Source organism: Mercenaria mercenaria, chromosome 17, assembly GCF_021730395.1.
Source record: "Mercenaria mercenaria strain notata chromosome 17, MADL_Memer_1, whole genome shotgun sequence".
NCBI lineage: Eukaryota > Metazoa > Mollusca > Bivalvia > Venerida > Veneridae > Mercenaria > Mercenaria mercenaria.
The window spans coordinates 18,182,898-18,205,360 of NC_069377.1; the positions used below are offsets into that span (position 1 = coordinate 18,182,898).

Genomic DNA, 22,463 nt, shown 5'->3' on the forward strand with positions numbered 1-22,463 from the left:
ACTTATTCACTCTTGTGAAAATCTTGTTTAATGATCTGCCTGATTTACATAAAATGTGGTTGTAATGTTTGTCTCTATGAAATCTACTTTAGATAATGTCGCAGAAATGTTTCTTCTGTGACTTATACCAAGTTTTTCCAGTTTATTGAAAACAATGCCACCAGATGTGGCGATCACTTTCTAGCTTGACTATACGAAGTATAGGGAGAACTATCCTTCTCGACCCGGCGTCGGTGTCTTCCCGCGTCCCCACCTTGGTTAAAGTTTTTTTTTACACTTTCTCTTTTTTCTTCTTATCTCTGTAATTACTTGATGGATTTGATTCAAACTTAAAACAGTAATTCCTCATCATCACCCACATCATCTGATATAAGGGCAATAACTCTGGCACAATATTACATGATTTATCCCCTCTTTTCACTTAGATTTTCAGGTTAAAGTTTTGATGCACTTTCACTCTATCTCTGTTATTACTGAATGGATTTGATTTAAACTTAAAATAATTGTTCAACATCATCACCCACATCATATGACACAAGGTGCATAACTCTGGCACCAATTTTTCATGAATTGTGCCCCCTTTTACTTAGAATTTAAGGTCAATTATGATGCATTTTTACTATATCTCAGTTAATACAAAATGCATTTGATTCAAACTTCATTCCAAGGCGGTGCCCCACTGTGTTCCTTTGTTTGTTCGTTTTGTCCTAATGTGTTGGCTTTGTGTGTGTGCGCGTGTATGTGTATGTGTCTGCGTGCTGTGGGTTTCGTTTTGGGGAGGCTGCGTTTTTGGTACATGGCATTCCCTGTTTGATATTTGTCTTTGTTTTTTTTTTAAGTAGATGTTCCACGTCATATGACACAAGGTGCATAACTCTTGCACCAATATTTTATGAGTTATGCCCCCTTTTTGCTTAGAATTATACTTATTTAGTGTTCTGATACATTTTATTTTTACCTCTCTTATTACTTAATATTTTTGACACAGACTCAAGCTATTTGTGCAATATCTTCATCCACCATTGGAGTCATTAAACACTCCAGTGACAACTCCAGTTTCCACAGATGTGCCCATTTTCACTATCCAGCATTGAAATAGTCGAGCGCAATGTCTCCTGTGACAGCTCTTGTTAATTCATCCTAACATTTTGCTGAGGTGTCTAAAATATCTTCTCCTCTGAGACTACTGGTCAGAATTACACCAAACTTGGTCTGTAGCATCCTGACAAAGTCTTTTCGAAAGTTTGTTGAAAAAAGGCTTGACTGATTTTAGGGGCTTCTCATGAACCACCTGATGGACCATCACCAAACCTGGAATTTAGCATCCTTGTATGGTCGTGTCTAAGTTTGTTCAAATGGTTCTCGTGTACTGATATTTTGGGCTTCTGGAGCTAAAAATAGAAAAAGCTTTAAATGATTTCTACTCATCAAACACTTGATTTATCATCACCAAACTTGGTTGCATCCTAGGAAGGTCCTCTCTCAGATTTGTTCAAGTGGTTTTGCAATTTTAGGGGCCACTAGAACTAAAAATAGAAAAATCTTTAAAAGGTTTCTACTTGCCAATCACTTGATGGATCATCACCAAACTTTGTCTATAGCATCCAAGCAAGGGCCTAATTTGTTCAAATGGATCAGCTTGACCGAATTTAGGAACTACTAGAGCTAAAAACAGAAAAAAGCTCTCTGTCCAATTCCTTAATTAATGTTTTGTAAATGTTTCATGTATTACTGAAATAAAATATGTTTAAACTAAAAACAGAAAAAAAAAACACATTTAAACCACTTCTGTAATCACAGAACTACTTGATGGATCATCACCAAACTTGGTCTGTAGCATCCTTGTAAGATCCTCTCTCAGTTTTATTCAAGTTGTTGTGCTTGACTGATTAAAGGGGCTACAAAAGCATCTTCTAGTTGTTCCTCGGGTGACATTCTATTAAGAGTTTTTGAACAGTTCCAATTCATAAAAGATTATGGCCACAGCAGGTGTGGTCACTTTTTCTATATGTATGTAGTGGAAAAAAATATTCTGATCAGAAAACTTCTGGCCCCAATTTTTAAATAATTTTACATGAATGATCATTGGGTGACTCTGCTAAGTTTGTTAAAATTATTCTGATTCTTCAAAAAACATAGCCTCCAGAGGGCCTGTTCAAATTTCCCTCTATGTATATAGCAGAAACTTTAAAAACTCTATTGTCAGAAACTGCTTGCCAGATTTTAAACCAATTTATTCCTAGGTTGACCCTTTACTAAGATTGATCAAATTATTCTGATTCATCCAGCAAACATGACTAAGCTAAATATAAAAAAAAATCTCCACTGACATGCTTTCTAAAACGAAGGTATAATTTTGAAGTAATTTTATGGAATTTTTTCTTTGGTGATTATCTTCTAAATTCTTAAAAACAAACTTGATTTATTTTGTGGTTGGGGATGGTGGTTTAATTTTCCCTGTATGGTTCAATGGAAAACATTGAAAATCTCTGCTGAATCAGAAGGCCAGTTTTCCCTGTATGGTTCAATGGAAAACATTGAAAATCTCTGCTGAATCAGAAGGCCAGTTTTCAAAGTAATTTTATAGAAATGTTTTTATATCTGTGTATATGTCTCCTTTAAAACCACAGGTCTGATCTTGAAATAGTTTTACAGAACTGTTTCTTGGTCAGAAGGACCTTAAAAATGTAGATGTTTACACAGAGCCAGTAGAGATATTGCCATATCATAGGTATGCTTGTTATGAATATAAAGTCATTCTGCAATTTCACACACTTCCAAAATGCCGTTCATGAGGAGAAACCGAAATATTACATTTTAAAGGTGTACCCTTAAGTGTATCATGCAATTAAATAATAATTTTTTGTACACATTTTGTTTATGATTACATTAAGAGATACTTTGACCCTAGGATATCAGCCTAATATATTGCTTTCCATGCATTTATCTATTCCAGAGAGGTTTTAGCAAGTCATGGTGTATTGAATATGCCAGAGAGAGCGGACTGGAAAGTTTGTAGTATGTCAAAGACCCAAGAAGCATCATTAGCTGCAGAATTTAAATCAAAGTTCAAGAAATATGACTTCACTTTAGAAGACTGAGAACTCATTGGCTTAAAAATACAATAATCAATAAATCTTACCTTGCATATGAAGTGTTCCTGTGTCTCTATACTTCCTGATTTATGTAGAATTTCTTTACCATATGTTTCTGTCCACAAACACCAGATTAAGAGAATCTTTCATTTTGTTAACATGTACAAGAATTGAAGCATTTTAGTTTACCATAAACAAATTCGAAGGGTTTAGGGTGAACTTTAAGTATAGGTGGATGGTTCATCATTAACATTTTAAGTTTAATATCTTCTCTGAAATTCCTGTCCTGACAAGGTCCCTTCTCAGTTTTGTTTAAATGATTCCACTTAACCCTTTTAGGGGTAGCCAGAGCAAACAATAGAAAACAAGAGGGCCATGATGGCCCTGTATTGCTCACCTGAGTACCATTGCTCTTAATGATAAGATCAAGTTTTGACATAGAGCACATAGGCATACACATTTAATATCATCAGGATAAATATTTTCTTGTAACAGTCCCTTTTGACCTAGTCAGGGCCAATTTCCATACCAAGTTTGAGGGTCCTAGGCTCAAATGCTGCATTTTTGTACTAACACGACTATTCTTTACCCTGGAAGACTTAAATAACATTTAAAACCAATCTCATTAGATGTTGCTGATATATATTCATTTACATAAAATAAAGGGAGGTAATTCGTCATAAATTCAGTCAAAAGTTATCAACCCTGATTGTCCGAGTCCATCTGATGGCACAAATGACATTTCAAATTTGTATCTTCATTTGTTACTGAGATACACCCATTTTAATTTGAAACAAAGGGAGGTAATCTGACATCAAATCAGTCCATACTATCTACCCTGATTGCCTCAGTCCAACTAAAGACAATAATGAAATTTGAAATAACTTCTTTAAATATTTACCAAGATAAATCCATTTTTATTAAAATCAGGGGAGGTAATCATGCATTGGTATATGCATGTAGAAGGTACAAAGTACAAACCTATACAACAATATATTAGTTAAATATTCATATCGATAAATGTTCAATCAAGAGTTACCTAATATGACTATTTCTTACCATGGAAGACATAAATAAGGCTCAAACCAATCTCATTAGAAGCTGCTAAGGTGTATTCATTTAGATAAAAAATAAAGGGAGGTAATTTGTCATAAATTCAGTCAATATGCATCTTCACTGATTGTCCAAGTCCATCTGTTGACATAAATGAAATTTCAGATCAGTATCTGCATTAGTTACGGAGATATACCCGTTTTAATTTGAAATAAAGGGAAGAAATTTGACATCAAATCAGTCTATAGTTATCTACCCAGATTGTCTCAGTCCAACTAATGACAATAATGAAATTTCAGATAAGTCCTGTAAGTACTTACTGATATAAATCCATTTTGATTACAATCAGGGGAGGTAATCAGATATAAAATAACTCCGGAACCTACAATTGGATCTGACAGATTCGTCATGGAATCCAAGATTTATTGTTGTTGAAGATATTTTGGAAGTTTGTATTAAATCAAACCATAAATGAAGTCTCTATATGGCTGCAAAAGCCAAAATAGCAAATTTTGGACCTTTAATGGGCCGTAACTCTGGAACCCATGATGGAATCTGGCCAGTTCAAGAAAGGAACCAAGATCTTGTGGTGATACAAGTTATGTGCAAGTTTGGTTAAAATCAAATCATAATTGAAGCTGCTATTGTGCAGACAAGGTCAAAATAGCTAATTCTGGCCTTTTCAGGGGCCATAACTCTGGAACACATAATGGGATCTGGCCAGTTCAAGAAAAGAACCAAGATCTTATGGTGATACAAATTGTGTGCAAGTTTGGTAAAAATCAAATCATAAATAAAGCTGCTATTGTGCAGACAAGGTCAAAATAGCTAATTTTGGCCCTTTCAGGGGCCATAACACTGGAACCCATAATGGGATCTGGCCAGTTCAAGAAAGGAACCGAGATCTTATGGTGATACAAGTTGTTTGCAAGTTTGGTTAAAATAAAATCATAAATATAACCTCTATCGTGCAGACAAGAAATTGTTGACGCATGCACGGACGCACAGACGACGGACGAAGGGTGATCACAAAAGCTCAAAAAAAAGCTAAAAACAACAACAACTTATCATGAATCACTTGACAGGTTATTAGTAGCCAAACAATTGAACTTAAGTGGGGGAGAGGGGAGCTTGAAATTATCTGAGAGCCAGAATTGTGTTGTGCCCAGTCTTCAACTTAATTTTTTCGAAGCACTAGCCCGTTTGGGGCTAGTGCCTTTGAAATAGTACTAGCCTGAATCCAAGTTTGCTAGCCCAAAAAATAATTCATATTTCGGCATTGTATGAAATGAAACAGCACTGCTTTCCTGTAAATGAATAGTCATAACAGCAATACTTTCCTGTAAATGAATAGTCATAACTCTTTAACAGGTTGATGTTTATTATTTATTCTCTGAAGGGTGAACAAATGAAAACACGGCATCCTCTGATAACTCTGGCTCATCATCATCATCATCCTCATCATCAAAGTCATATTTCTCATTCACAGCAGGGCTTCAATTAGGATTCAATTTCATGGAGTCAGGACTGCCTAACATTCAGATTAAATTTTCTTGGAGTCCTAGTACCGGTATTACTTTGTACAATGACCCACTGGCGCCAGATCAGAAAGAAAATGCCTCTGTACATGTTATACCCTACCCCTAGGTATTCTATAAGAACCATGGTCATGAACGGGAAAATATACTAACCCGTTTCAATCGTAAATTTCTCATCTTAAACGCGCAGTTCGGTGAATGGGTACCTAGTATATCGAACAAGCGATAATTTATCTTCCATCGTGCACCAGTCACCTTGTCTCAATATTCCATATTGGTGAGATTATCAACATATTTTATGCTTTTGTCAGCGTTACAGAAAAAAACTTGCTTGACCTTCCCTAATGAACATCCGGTCTAGAGGTCACGGCAGTGTGCACATGTTTGGCGAAATGTAAACAAACAAAAACAGAATTAAAAAAAAATACAATTTTACACTAAAACTGCAAATGATGAATGAAATTCATCTTGTAAATGATCTTTAATTTGAAATCGTACATTGGTCTGCATCTGTTCTGTTTATTTTATTCATTTTGCACATTTATGCTGCATTTTCACATTTTAGGGAACACGTGTATTAAAATGACGATTGACATACATTTTCACAACAGCCAATCAGAATGGTTTTGTAATCTAGAACGGAACTTCACCAGGTAAGGTCAAGCAAGTTTTTTGTGTAACGTTGAAATAACTATAAACTACACGTTGTTTTTCTAAGATAAGAAGTATTGAAGAAATGTGACCCGGACACAATGGATAATAAATCACCACATGTTTGATATCCATAGTACACATTTACCGAACTGCATGTTTTAAGTATGAAATGCGCGATTGAAATGAGTTAGTGAATTTTCCTCCTCATGACCATGGTTCTTATAGAATACCTAGGGGTAAGGTATAACATGTACAGAGGCATTTTCTTTCTGTTCTGGTGCCAGTGCAATGACCCTTATCGATGAATCATCATCATTATCACTTGACATCATCATCATCATCAGTACTATCATTGTCATATTTAATTGGTTCAAAACAATGTGTAAAGTAATAAAATTTAGAGAAAAGGACCAACTAGAATGATAAGAAAACATTATATTGAACAAAAAATATTTTATTGTTTTATTATAGGTATAGCAACAGTCAGCATTTTATTAAAATCAACAAACTTACTGTTCTTCCTCTAGTTAATGAAAATCCACAAAAAAATCTAAAGTACATTTTTATACACACTTGACATAGAATTATGTCAAATTACATCAGTCACATGGCAATGTCCAACCAGTTAACTTTCATCCCAGGTCAAAGAACAATGCCGAAAATCAATAAAGGAAAATTTGTGACACTCCTTTGAAGTTTAGCTGCCATGTGCTGGTGTCTATTTCAGGCTATTGGTCAAAATGTGTCATAGATATCAGTTACGTAACCTAAATAGGAGACAGATTGAAGTGGTTTTTTTTGTGTGTTTTTTTTAGTAACTGAAAAAGTAGGATATATAAATTTCGAAAATCCAAGGTAAGTAGCAAATTTATTACTGATAGGAAAGGCTTTTGACTTTGAACTTTCTATTTTACTCAACAATTTGCAAATAAAATTTATTCATTTATTCTTTTGTGCTGAAATTGTCCATATCATTGCGACAATTAGTTCTATTGTCCTCTGACTGGAGCAAACAACTTACCAACTTAATCCGAGCCAAATGCATGTACTTTTTAGCTCACCTGAGCACAAAGTGCTCAAAAGTGAGCTTTTGTGATCGCCCTGTGTCCGTCGTCCGTCCGTCGTCGTCAACAATTTGACTGTTAACACTCTAGAGGTCACAATTTTGGCCCAATCTTAATGAAATTTGGTCAGAATGATACTCTCAATTAAATCTTGGATGAGTTCGATATAGGGTCATCTGGGGTCAAAAACTAGCTCACCAGGTCAAGTCAAAGGAAAAGCTTGTTAACACTCTAGAGGTCACAATTTTGGCCCAATCTTAATGAAATTTGGTCAGAATGTTACTCTCAATTAAATCTTCGATGAGTTCGATATAGGGTCATCTGGGGTCAAAAACTAGGTCACCAGTTCAAGTCAAAGGAAAAGCTTGTTAACACTCTAGAGGTCACAATTTTGGCCCAATCTTAATGGAACTTGGTTAGAATGTTACCCTCAATAAAATCTTGGTGGAGTTCGATATTGGGTCATCTGGGTTCAAAAAATAGGTCACCAGGTCAAATCAAAGGAAAAGCTTGTTAACACCCTAGAGGTCACAATTTTAATGAAACTTGGTCAGAATGTTATCTTAAATAAAATCTTGGAAGAGTTCGATATTGGGTCATCTGGGGTCAAAAACTAGGGTCACCAGGTCAAATCAAAGGAAAAGCTTGTTAACACTGTAGAGGCCATATTTATGACTGTATCTTCATGAAACATGGTCAGAATGTTGCTCTTGATGATCTTTAGGTCCAGTTTGAATCTGGGTCATGTAGGGTCAAAAACTAGGTCACAGGTCAAATCAAAGGAAAAGCTAGTTAACACTGTAGCACATGTATGACCATATTTTAATGAAACTAAGTCAGAATGTTAATCTTGATGATCTATAGTTCATGTTCAAATCTAGGTCAGGTGGGATAAAAAACTAAGTCACTAGGTCAGATCAAAAGAAAAGCTTGTTTACACTCTAGAGGCCACATTTATGACTGTATCTTCATGAAACTTGGTCAGAATGTTAATCTTGATTATCTCTAGGTCAAGTTCGAATCTGGGTCATGCGGGGTCAAAATCTAGGTCACCAGGTCGAATCAAAGGAAAAGGTTGTGAACAGTCTAGAGGCCACATTTATGACTGTATCTTCATGAAACTAAGTCAGAATGTTAATCTTGATGATTTTTAGGTCCAGTTTGAATCTGGGTCATGTGGGGTGAAAAACTAGGTCACCGGGTCAAATCAAAGGAAAAGCTAGTTAACACTTTAGAGGCCCCATTTATGACCATATCTTAATGAAACTTGGTCAGAATGTTAATCTTGATGATCTTTAGGTCAATAGGTCAGGTGAGCGATACAGGGCCTTCATGGCCCTCTTGTTTATTATTGGCAATATTAGCGCCTTCTCAACATGTCAACTGATCTGAATGACGGTTTACATTTAGCGACGGTCTCTTTAAAACACGATGCTTACACACTCCAAACATGACATCTAAAGAATGCCGACAGTCTGACAGTCTTTAGGAGGCTGTCAATCACATCACTAACTGCAGTTACGTCATGGTGAATTGATTTTGTCGTCCTTCGAAAATTTCGGAAGTCCTCTCTGCTGAATGTACATAAAAATGGCAGAATGTGTATTGAAAAGTGTACTCAATTGACATATATTGGGTATTAGGGGTTTTAAAGGTAAAGTCATCCTGTGAAATTCACTTGATTGGTCTGGCGTGAAGGTTGGATTTTATACTCGGCCGATATGCAAATCACTCGACTCGGGCTTCGGGCTAGCGGTTTAAGTCGAAGACTGTGTGCCCCCACCCCAAATTTTGGTTGGGCACTTAAATTTGCCCTTGTTGGTACATCCTGATATCCATTCATCTGTCCAAATTTGTGTTGTGCTTATCTCAAGAAGTATTTGACCTAGAAGTCGTCAAACCACATAGGAATGTTAATCAGCATGTGAAGTTGTGCACTTGAGGTTTTGAAGTTTGTGTAACACATATTTTAAACAAATCATGGGCTCCGTTGAAGTGAGTGCAAAACTATTACAACTGACATTCTGGCCTAAAATGATTTTTTTGCAGATTTATCTATCTCCTTATACCCCAATATGTGAAAAAAATATTGGAGTTCAATTCAGACAATTTCTTACTTCTTATTTCTTTTCCTTCCTTAAATGTTTTTTTCTTCTCAGTTTACTAACCTATCGACATATTGTTATTTCTAACAACTACGTTTTCAGGAAATGGCCAAAACTACTATATATATACATGTTAAAAGTAGAACAAAATGTTTTTTGTATATTCAAATGTAATGTAAATATGTTGTGATAAATAAACGGGCCTTAAACGTGGTGCCAAAGAAAACCAAGAGGGTAATTGACCCTAAAGCGCTCACCTGTGTACAAGGCTTCAAGTGCGTTTGTATAAGTACAGAGTTAGGTTTCTTCTATGTTAGCCTATATTATATACATGGTCACACACATTTTTGAACCTAGGGCAATAATTTATTACAAATCTAATATCACACACTAAATATCAAGGCTCTAGCTATTATTGATTCAGAGAAGATTTTCAAAGTTTCTTACATATAAGCCTGTAGTAAGTACATGTCAGACACGGGCATGGCCATTTTATTGACCTTGGGGTAATAATTTGGATAATTATGGTAGAGAGTTAAAAGTCAAACCCTTATATCACATGCCAAATATCAAAGCTGTAGAGAAAAGGATTTTTAAAGTCTGATAGCTGAAAACCTATTTTTAACCAAGCAAACCCATATGTTCAATGAACTGGAACCATTTAACAACTTTGAAAGAGGGCTACCCAGAGATCATTTGTGTAAAGTTTCATCAAAATACATTCAGTAGTTTTGGAGGAGATATTGTTTAAAGAAATTGTTGATGAAAATTGACCTGCCCTCTGGCAGCCATGTTTTTTGACGAATCAGAAAATTTTTAACAGTATTTGTAGACACAAGGACAATTTCTGTGAAATTATTTTAAAATATGGCTAACAGTTTTATACAAGAAGATTTTCTAAGTTTCTACTATATACATAAAGGGAAAAGTGACCACGCCCCTGGCCATGTTTTTTGACGAATCGGAATAATTTGGACAATCTTGGTAGATGGTCACACAAGAACCATTTGTGTAAAATTATTTTAAAATCAGGCTAGCAATTTCACACAAGAAGATTTTTAAAGTTACCACTATATACATATAGGGAAAAATGACCATGCCCTCTGGCAGCCATGTTTTTTTGACAAATCAAAATAATTTGAACAATCTTGGTAGAGGGTCACACAAGGACCATTTGTGTGAAATTATTCTAAAATCGGGCCAGCAGTTTCACACAAGAAGATTTTTAAAGTTACCACTATATACATATAGGGAAAAATGACCATGCCCTCTGGCAGCCATGTTTTTTTGACAAATCAAAATAATTTGAACAATCTTGGTAGAGGGTCACACAAGGACCATTTGTGTGAAATTATTCTAAAATCGGGCCAGCAGTTTCACACAAGAAGAATTTTAAAGTTTCCACTAAATAGGGAAAAGTGACCATGCCTTCTGGTGGCCATGTTTTTTGATGAATCAAAATAATTTGAACAGTCTTGGTAGAGGGTGACATAATTAAGGACCATTTCTTTGTAATTATTTCAAAACTGGACCATCAGTTTAGGAGGAGACGTCGTTTGAAATTTTTTCTATTTTTAGCTCTGGCAGCCCCTATGTGCAACCAAGTGCAACCTTTTTGAACAACTTTGGTAGAAGACCATCCAAGGAACATCCGTGCCAAGTTTCATCAAAATCTATTCAGTGGTTAGGAGATGTCTTTTAAACACAATTGTTGACGACAGACGCACGACGGACGCCAGACACAGCGTGATCACAATAGCTCACCATGAGCATTGCAAAGGTGGGCTAAAAAATTCAGGAGAGTGGCTGAGGGCCATTAGGTCATACACATTCTATGTAAATATGCTTAGGATTGGTGAAGAAATGAAGATGCTAGAGTGTAAACAAAGTGAAATATAGCAAATTTTGTCAATCAAGGGCACATAACTCTGGACATACTGATTCGATTTATCGCATAATCGAACTCGTCCGAGGTATTGTGCCCAAAAACATTGTGACCAAGATTGCTTCAAAATTGTGGATGCTAGAGTGTAAACAAACTAAATGTGAATGGGCAGATGCGATTCAAATCATTATAAAAATGCTAATCATAATGCTATAATATGGATGCCATAGGGTCAATGTCGAGGCCACAGTTACTTACGGTATATATTATTTTTAACTGTGATCATCGCATGGATGATTTCCGGTTTATAACTTTAGTTATGATTGATTTACTGTCGCCAAACTTATTAGCAACCTTATATGAGCAACAGCTTTTGGGTTGTTTTTGGGATCACTGTTAATAAAAAAAAAAGAACAAGAGGGTCATGATGACCCTACAAGGCTCACCTGTAAACTTGGCCTTGAAATCATGAAGATAAACATTCTGACCAAGTTTCATGAAGATAGGGTCATAAATATGACCACTTGAGTGTTAACAAGCTTTTCCTTTGATTTGAGTGGGTGTCCTAGTTTTTGACCCCACATGACCCAGTTTCGAACTTGGCCTAGAAATCATCAAGATAAACATTCTGACCAAGTTTCATGAAGACAGGGTCATAAATGTGGCATCAAAGGTGTTAATAAGCTTTTTCTTTGATCCGACTTGGTGAATTTTTGACCACACATAACCCAGTTTTTATACGCCCGTTTGAAAAACAACGCCCCTGGCGGGCGGGCGGTTTCCACAGACTTTGTCCGGAGCATATCTTCTACATGCATGGAGGGATTTTGATGAAACTTGGCACAGCTGTTCACCATCATGAGACGGAGTGTCATGCGCAAGAACCAGGTCCCTAGGTCTAAGGTCAAGGTCACACTTAGAGGTCAAAGGTCAAATTCAAGAATGACTTTGTCCGGAGCATATCTTCTTCATGCATGGAGGGATTTTGATGAAAGTTGGCACAATTGTTCATCATCATGAGACGGAGTGTCATGCGCAAGAACCAGGTCCTAGGTCTAAGGTCAAGGTCACACTTAGAGGTCAAAGGATACAAGAATGAAAACCTTGTCTGGAGCATTTCTTCTTCATGCATGGAGGAATTTTGATATAACTTGGCACAAATGTTCACCACCACGAGGCGGAGTGTCATGCACAAGAACCAGGTCCCTAGGTTTAAGGTCAAGCTCACACTTAGAGGTCAAAGGATACAAGAATGAAAACCTTATCTGGAGCATTTCTTCTTCATGCATGGAGGAATTTTGATATAACTTGGCACAAATGTTCACCACCACGAGGCGGAGTGTCATGCGCAAGAACCAGGTCCCTAGGTCTAAGGTCAAGATTACACTTAGAGGTCAAAGGATACAAGAATGAAAACCTTGTCCGGAGCATTTCTTCTTCATGCATAGAGGGATTTTGATATAACTTTGCACAAATGTTCACCACCATGAGACGGAGTGTCATGCGCAAGAACCAGGTCCCTAGGTCTAAGGTCAAGGTCACACTTTGAGGCCAAAGGTCAGATACAAGAATGACTTTGTCCAAAGCATTTCTTCTTCATGCATGGAGGGATTTTGATGTAACTTGGCACAATTATACACCATCATGAGACAAAGTGTCATGCGCAGTTCCCTTCTTTAGAATTACTTCCCTTTGTTGTTACTATAAATAGCTTATATTGTAACTTTTTCATTACTAGTCGTTGGGGAAAAATCGAGACCACTTTTCTGTAGTACAACATGCATGCTACATCCAATTTTGAGGTGTATTTTAACCAATCTCTACCTGGTAAAGATTTTTGTGTGGACTTACAATTTTTTTTTTTTTTTTTTTTTAAGATTAACTTCCCTTAGTTGTTACTATAAATAACTAATAATGTAACTTTTTTATAACTGACCGTAGGGAAAAACCAAGACCACTTTTCTGTGGTACAACATAGATGTTACTTTCCAATTTTAGGTGTATTTTAAGTTATCTCTACCTTGTAAGGAGATTTTTTGTGGACTTAGAAAAACAAAAGACTTACAATGATTACTAAACAACCACAAAATTAAAATTCCATTTGCAAATACAGGTGCTAGAGTAAAGAAATTTGCTGTGACGGGCGTATATTGTGACATTCTGGCACTCTTGTTCGAACTTGGCCAGACTCAGATCATCAAGATAAATATTCTGTGCAAGTTTGTATCAAATCAAAGCATAAATGAACCTCTTTATAGCTGAAAGGGCCAAAATAAATTTTTTTTACCCATTCAGAGGCAGTAACTCTAGAACCCATGATGGAATCTAGCCAGTTTTCAAAAGGAACTGAGATCTTATTGTGACTTAAGTTGTGTGTATGTGTGGTGAAAATTAAATGTAAAATATCACTTAAATCGTGTTCACAAGATAAAAATTAACAAATTTTGGCTCTTTCAGGGGTCAGTCAGGGGCTGTAACTCTGGAATCTATGATTGGATCTGACAGATTCATCATGCAATCCAAGATCTTTTGTTGTTAAAGATATTTTGCAAGTTTGTATTATATCAAACCATAAATGAAGTCAAAAAGAGCAAATTTTGGCCCTTTAAGGGGCCATAACTCTGGAACCCATGATGGGATCTGACCAGTTTTCAAAATTGGATGTAAGATGTATGTTGTACCACAGAAAAGACAACTTGATTTTTCCCTACGGCCAGTAATAAACTAGAGCTATCACTAAAGGTGATGAATGTACCCCCCACATGCACTGACACAGTACACTGCAATTTGACGCACACAAGATTGCATAATTATGTGGACTGTATGTATATAGACTGTATGTATACAGTATAGTAACAAAAAACAAAGTCCCATAACTATGCAGAATATTTATCTAAAAGAATGTAACATGCACCATGCACAACTAGGGTTGGTACTGATCACTTGTGTGAAGTTTCATTAAATTGTGTGTAAGGGTTTGGTAGATTAGGCACGCACAAGATTGCATTATGCAGACTGTATGTACATAGTATGTTAACAAGAAACAAAGTCCCATAACTCTGCAATTTTTGTCGCTGAAAGAACCTAACATGCCCCATGCACAACTACTGTTGTTACTGATCACTTGTGTGAAGTTTTATTAAATTGTGTCAAGGGGATGAGGAGAGATGGTGCGCACAAGATTGTGTCTATGTATATAGTATAGTAACAAAAAAACAAAGTCCCATAACTCTGCAAATTTTTTTTCTGAAAGAACCTAACATGTCCCATGCACAACTACTGTTGTTACTGATCACTTGTGTGAAGTTTCATTAAATTGTGTCAAGGGGATGAGTAGAGATGGTGCGCACAAGATTGTGTCTATGTATATAGTATAGTAACAAAAAAACAAAGTCCCATAACTCTGCAAATTTTTTTTCTAAAAGAACCTAACATGCCCCATGCACAACTACTGTTGGTACTGATAACATGTGTCAAGTTTCATTAAATTCTGTCAAGGGGATAAGGAGAGATGGTGCGCACAAGATTGCGTCTACGGACAGACGGCCAGACGGACAGACAGACAGACAGACAGACAGACAACCTGAAACCAGTATACCCCCCCTTACAACTTTGTTGTCGGGGGGTACAAAAAGTTACAATATAATCTATTTATAGTAAAAACAAATAGACATAATTCTAAAATCAAGGGTGCCTCATGATAGTGAACATTTGTGCCAAGTTACATCAAAATCTCTCCATGCATGAAGAAGAAATGCTCCAGACAGTCAATTTTGAATTTGACCTTTAACCTCTATGTGTGACCTTGACCTTAGACCTAGGGACCTGTTTCTTGCGCATGACACTCGGTCTCATGGTGGTGAACATTTGTGCAAAGTTATATCAAAATCCCTCTATGCATGAAGACCTTATATCTGACCTTTAGCCTCTAAGTGTGAGCTTGACCTTACATCTACGGACATCTCATGGTGGTAAACATTTGTGCCAATTAATATTAAAATTTGCGCATGACACATCTCATTCAGGGGAATATTTGTGCAAACTGATATTTAAATTCTGTTTTGCATGACAAAGTTACAGACTGGAGAGGAAAAAAATTCTATTGACCTTTGATCTCCAAGTGTGACCTTGACCTTTAAGCTAGGGTTCTGGGTGTTGTGCATGACACATCGTCTCATCATGGGAACATTTATGCCAAGTAATATTGAATTCCCTTAATGATGGATGACAGAGTTCTGGACCAGACAGGAAAAAACCTACTGACCTTTGACCTCCAATTGTGACCTTAACCTTTGAGCTAGGGGTCCGGGTTTTGTGGGTGACATGTTGTCTCATCATGGGGAACATTTGTGCCAAGTTATAATAAAATCCCTTCATGGAGTTCTGGACCGGACAGGAAAAAGCCCTGCTGACCTTTGACCTCCAATTGTGACTTTGACCTTTGAGCCAGGGGTCCAGGATTTGCGCATGACACGTCTCATCATGAGTAACATTTGTGCCAAGTGCTATTAAAATCCCTTCATGAATGACAGAGTTATGGACTGGACACGAAACATATCTTGTTCATGCCATGTTAACATTTGACTGCCAAATGTGACCTTGACCTTTGAGTTAGGGGTTTAAAAGTTGAGCATGATACATCGTCTTATTATGAGGTACATTTTTGCCAAGTAATATTAAAATCCGTTCATGGATGGCAGAGTTATGGACTGGACAGGAGAAAAGCCCTGCTGACCTTTGACCTCCAATTGTGACCTTGACCTTTGAGCGAGGGGTCAGCATTTTCTGCATGACACATCGTCTGATCATGGGGAACATTTGTGCCAAATGTTAAAATTCCTTCATGGATGACAGAGTTAATGGACCGGACACGAAATTGCGGACGAACAGATGGAATGACGGACAGATGGAAAAGTGCACGAAAGTGGTTTTCAACCAGTAGGAGTCAGTAACCAGACTAGACCAACATGAGCAAAACAAGAGCTGTCGGAGGACAGCAACGCTTGACTATTCAACAGCTTTGTCGATTGAATGAATACGACAGTCGAAAAAGGGGCATAATTTAGTAAAATAGGGTTATGGAACCTGCATAGTGCTTATCAGCTCATGACAGTGAACAAGTGTGTGAAGTTTCAATCCATTCCCATTAGTGGGTACTGAGATACCAGCTTACATAAAAGAATTTAACCAAAAACTCCTAAGTCGAAAAAAAGGGCATAATTTTGTAAAATGCGAACTTGAGTTATTGACCCTTTGCACTGCATGTCATATCATGACAGTGAACAAGTATGTGAAGTTTCAATCCTTTCCCATTAATGGATACTGAGATACCAGCTTACATACAAAAACTTAACCAAAAATTTCTATATTGAAAAAGGGGCATAATTTTGTAAAAAAGCAAAATAGAGTTATGGGACCTGCTTTGTGCATGTCAGATTGTCAGGATACTGGTTATATGACCCAGGGAATTGCCTACGCCTTTAGTATCTTGAACAATGATTTGGGTCCAATCGCTAAGGTGACTATGTCTTAGACTAGCTGACAAACGATGTAGAATGTCCTTTGTTAAAACGTAGAGCTGGTGAGACCAAATATCTCATATATAGAATTTTCCTCTGGCTACCTTGCCTAAATGATTCGTGTACCAATGATTCGTAAATGATTTCTATTATGAGCTAGACAATTTCGGGGATCAGGCAAATCACTAAATGTTTCAAACTATCAATCTTCAATTAAAAATGATTAGCTCAAACTCCTATAGGCTGGAGACTCTATACTTGACTGGTCTTTTTGTTGAAGTTCCTGTCAGACAATGTCTTTGAATCAACAACATACGAGTCCTATCGCATAGATGTTCGGCCTCTGTCCTCTCAAACTCTATATAATTGCCCTGACTCCTGGATGCTCAGCGCCTATATGCTATCATATGTAGCATTCAACTACCATATAGGTATTATCCCCGATGCCTTGGCTGTACTTCGCCAATAATGCTGAACCGTCTATAAGCTGGAACTCTCCTACTATCTCAGTAGATTACCAAACTCTGGGTCTCTGTCTCAGCTTCCCGATGCTCAGCCTATATATGCTATCGTCTATAGCATTCAACTACCCTTAAGGTAAAACTCCTATGCGCTGGCCCTATAGCTCGAAACCTTATCGAAATTCTGCTACTCTTCTTTAGTTTAAGAACTTCCAAAGTCTTCTTTTTAATAATTTATCCGCCCTGACAGGGTGACTGCAATAGTCTCCTTCTCAAGGTACTGGGATAAATTATTAGTTGAATCCTCGATGTGTCTTCTTCAACCGCTGGATACCGAATGACCTCTCTTGTTTTGTTTTGTTTTATTCATTCTTATTTGTTTACGCTGCGCTGCGTAGTTATGACTGTTTCCAGTCTAACTAATCAATCGTAGGCCCAGCGATATTTGAATTTTGAGACCTGTTGCCAGATACAGGTCGGCGCCTGGATCGATTCCAAAGAATTAGATTCATATGATATATTTAAAAAGGGACCTTAATTCAAGGCCCGGGTGTTATTTTTGAACATGTCTGGATCTTGGCTGGAGTATTTATTGTTATTATATTGTTTTTAAATGTTTGAATGACCTCTCTGTCATTCATCCATCTATTTATACCCCAGCAGACGTGCTATTTTTAGACGTGCTATTTATAGAACTTATTTCTGATTGGTCCAAATTTAAACACAACGTCTTACAACGAGTACCTGCTCTATTAACTATCTGGTTCCCTTTTAACTTTTGTATATGACATAATGTGCGAAGCAGGGACCCAGCCATCCATATAATAAACCCAAATCAGCCATAAATGACCCAAATTCTATTATTAACTGCAACTCAACAATAATTATAGCAAAAATAGCATGAAAAGGGAGTCAAGCACTATCTGTGCTTATGTGTTACGTTAGCAATACATTAATTATACAAATTATTCTGACAACAGCCCCCTTCTCAAGAAAATACTTTCAGTTTTTCAAACACTTAAGGAATAATTTGTATACAAAAATCTCGTTTTCTTTTTACTATTTCTCTATTTTTACAAATCATGTATCACTGCTATTATTAACATACACTCAGTAATATACTTATTAAATTAGTATCAAAGATCAAACATGTCTAAAAGACTCAACATAAAGTATATGATTTCAAGAAAATCATACAACATTCATCTGACCTTTATATTTCTATCATCATGAATGATATTCATTTGTTTCTCTGATCGTAAGAGTACTTGTCATCTTTTCTGTTGACATGATAATTGTTATCACCAAAACCTCCTTTTACATGATAACTCCCGTCAGACCTACGTATAAACCCTTTTCTGAGTTCATTTCTCATGTCATTTTGTCTCCATGACTTCTTATGCTCAGATTTATTTGAGCCATAGACTTTATAACCCTTATCATCTCGTCTGTTATGATCTCTATCATATATATTCTTTCTGTTATGCCAACGTGATCCTCTGTTCGCGTACTTAATAGATGACTTCTCATGATACAGGTTGAATCCTTGATCATCAAAATTTGGTCTGTCATCAGATTGTCTCCAGTTTCTTTCTGTTCTATCATGATGCCTGTATTCTTGCAAACCGTGTCTACCGTAACTGCTCTTTGATGCCAGGTCAGTCTTTACTTTCTGGCATACATCACATGACCGGCAAAATCTTGTAACTTCATTTGTGATGCCTGGCCAATGAAAACTCGTTCGTATTTTATCAAGTGTCTCTTTAGCTGATAAGTGTCCCCTGGCTATTGACTTATGAGCTAATGTCATAACACTTCTCCTGAACTGTGTTGGGACTACTATCTGTTTAACAACTCTGCTCTTCTTCTCCTCGAAGATCCTATATAATACGTTTTTCCTCACTTCATAATGAAACCTGAAACCTCTTTTTGTTTTCAGTTTCGCCTTATCCTTAGCATAAATCCAAAGTTTCTGTAACGTCTCATCATCTTTCTGAGCAATTTTCATTTGCTCAACATTAAACGTTTGCTCTTTGACTTCGCAAACCTCAGAGGGTTCTGTAATACCTACATTTATTGCGTGCTGGGTTTTCGTCATCCCAGTTGCAGCAATATCTTCGCCGGATGAAGACTGTCTTTCATCTCGGGTTTTCCAGTTTATGTCTGGCTTATCTGAAACTCCATTTATATTACCGATTATCAAATCGCATATCATATTTGACACCACCATTGCCTCAATTTCACCTGTAAAATATGGTGTATCAACTTGTATCTTTGCTGCAGGAACTGTCCTTGAACGTCCATCAATCGCAACCATAAGATACGTCTTATCCAACATTTGATTCTCTGATACATGATCTTTCATGACAGCTGCCAATTCACACCCTGTATCTCTCAAAACTTGAACTTCTTTATCATCTATATAGCCTTTCTTCAATATCAAGTTCCTTTCACCATTTGTTGAATCAATGGTACAGGTGCTTGCTATAATCGAAATGGATTTTCCATGTGCTAACATAAGTCGTCCATCTTCTATGCAGTCTTTTAACCGTTCGTCATCTAATGATATTGCTATAACTGAGGCTGCAACTTTTCTTTCATCCGACTGTCTGTTTTTCTGTGCTTGGCCTTCCTTTCTCCAGTCTTTAGGCGTAGACTCTTGCGTTCCAGGCCTATTTCTCTGTCTTTCCTCGTAGGATCCCCTACTAGCTAAAGCTGCACCGCTTACCTTCCTCTTGGATAGGTCTCTGCATTCTCGTGCTATATGACCTTCCTTATTACATATGAAACATATTGGCTTCTTAAAAGCTGGCTTTTCTCTTTGTGTAGGCTGGGACACTGGCTGAACCTCGGTCGAAGGCTGTGGCTCTTTGCTGCATGACAAATTACTTCTATTCAACCGGTTAGATGTGATAGAGCCACCATGAGCTTCAATATATTGTTCTGCCAACTGTGTAATCTCAGCTCTCGACTTTGCAACTCTTTCCTTTAAGAACAAAGCAAGGTCTGTGGAACATGTTTGGATGAACTGTTCTCTGATCATAAGGTCTTTCAGCATTTCAAACGTATTGTCAACTTCTGCCATTTCTGTCCATCGACTGAAATACCTGTCCAGCCTTGCCATAAACTGAAAAACAGTTTCTCCACGCTCTGGCTTGCATTCCCTGAACTTCAATCTAAAACCTTCCTCTGTCAACTGATAACGTTTCAGCACTGCTTTCTTCAATGCTGGGTAGTCATTGGCATGGTCTGGAGGCATGCTTGTGTATACGTCCAGGCCTTTTCCTGTAAGTAATGAGCTGAGGCTCACAGCCCATGTCTCTTCTTTCCATCCCTGGCTTTTTGCAAACCGTTCAAATCGCTCGAGGTATGCATCCATATCATCTTTACTTTCTTCGAACTTTGGGAGTCTCGGCCGCAGTGTCTTACTATTATGGTGTTCAGCACCTTTATCATCTCCCAGAGCTCCGGCATCAGCCTTTATTTTAAGCATTTCCAACTCCTGTTCCTTCCAAAGCTCGTTCTTCCCTCAAACGTTCAATCTCAAACAATCGTTTCTTCTCAGCCTGTTCAAGCTCAAACAGTCGTTTCTTTTCAGCTTCTTGAGCCTCAAACCTCCGTTGTTCATCCTCATGATGCCGCCTTTCTTCATCTCGTCTGTGTCTCTCGTCTTCCCGTCTCAACATACGTTCCTCACGTTCAGTATACTCCTTTTCTTTTCTATCCACATAATCACTAAGCTCGGAACCTGAAAAGCCCAATCGTTCTCCCATCGCCACCCATCTATCGTAGTCCATCTTAAAATCTTACGTTTGAACTAATGCTGGAACTAAAATATATATAGCTCAGGCTACCCTCAGTCACAGCTGTTTTTGGTACACCAAAAGAACGTTAAAACCACTAGTCTCTGTACCTCCTTGGATGTAGATCCCGGACGAGCCCCCAAATTGTCAGGATACTGGTTATATGACCCAGGGAATTGCCTACGCCTTTAGTATCTTGAACAATGATTTGGGTCCAATCGCTAAGGTGACTATGTCTTAGACTAGCTGACAAACGATGTAGAATGTCCTTTGTTAAAACGTAGAGCTGGTGAGACCAAATATCTCATATATAGAATTTTCCTCTGGCTACCTTGCCTAAATGATTCGTGTACCAATGATTCGTAAATGATTTCTATTATGAGCTAGACAATTTCAGGGATCAGGCAAATCACTAAATGTTTCAAACTATCAATCTTCAATTAAAAATGATTAGCTCAAACTCCTATAGGCTGGAGACTCTATACTTGACTGGTCTTTTTGTTGAAGTTCCTGTCAGACAATGTCTTTGAATCAACAACATACGAGTCCTATCGCATAGATGTTCGGCCTCTGTCCTCTCAAACTCTATATAATTGCCCTGACTCCTGGATGCTCAGCGCCTATATGCTATCATATGTAGCATTCAACTACCATATAGGTGTTATCCCCGATGCCTTGGCTGTACTTCGCCAATAATGCTGAACCGTCTATAAGCTGGAACTCTCCTACTATCTCAGTAGATTACCAAACTCTGGGTCTCTGTCTCAGCTTCCCGATGCTCAGCCTATATATGCTATCGTCTATAGCATTCAACTACCCTTAAGGTAAAACTCCTATGCGCTGGCCCTATAGCTCGTAACCTTATCGAAATTCTGCTACTCTTCTTTAGTTTAAGAACTTCCAAAGTCTTCTTTTTAATAATTTATCCGCCCTGACAGGGTGACTGCAATAGTCTCCTTCTCAAGGTACTGGGATAAATTATTAGTTGAATCCTCGATGTGTCTTCTTCAACCGCTGGATACCGAATGACCTCTCTGTCATCCATCCATCTATTTATACCCCAGCAGACGTGCTATTTTTAGACGTGCTATTTATAGAACTTATTTCTGATTGGTCCAAATTTAAACACAACGTCTTACAACGAGTACCTGCTCTATTAACTATCTGGTTCCCTTTTAACTTTTGTATATGACATAATGTGCGAAGCAGGGACCCAGCCATCCATATAATAAACCCAAATCAGCCATAAATGACCCAAATTCTATTATTAACTGCAACTCAACAAT

At 37.4% G+C, this 22,463-nt stretch overlaps 1 protein-coding gene across 2 annotated transcripts in view; it reads left to right on the top strand.

Annotated features, from left to right (window-relative positions):
• LOC123537554 (CWF19-like protein 1) overlaps positions 1–3,150 on the top strand; it is a 281,916-nt gene extending 278,766 nt beyond the window's left edge. For both annotated transcript variants that reach the window (XM_053529211.1, XM_053529213.1), the window contains one exon: positions 2,957–3,150. In XM_053529211.1, the coding sequence (XP_053385186.1) occupies positions 2,957–3,101 (145 nt within the window). In that variant the 3' untranslated portion in view covers positions 3,102–3,150. The remainder of the gene's footprint in view (positions 1–2,956) is intronic.
• Positions 3,151–22,463: the final 19,313 nt, after the last annotated feature.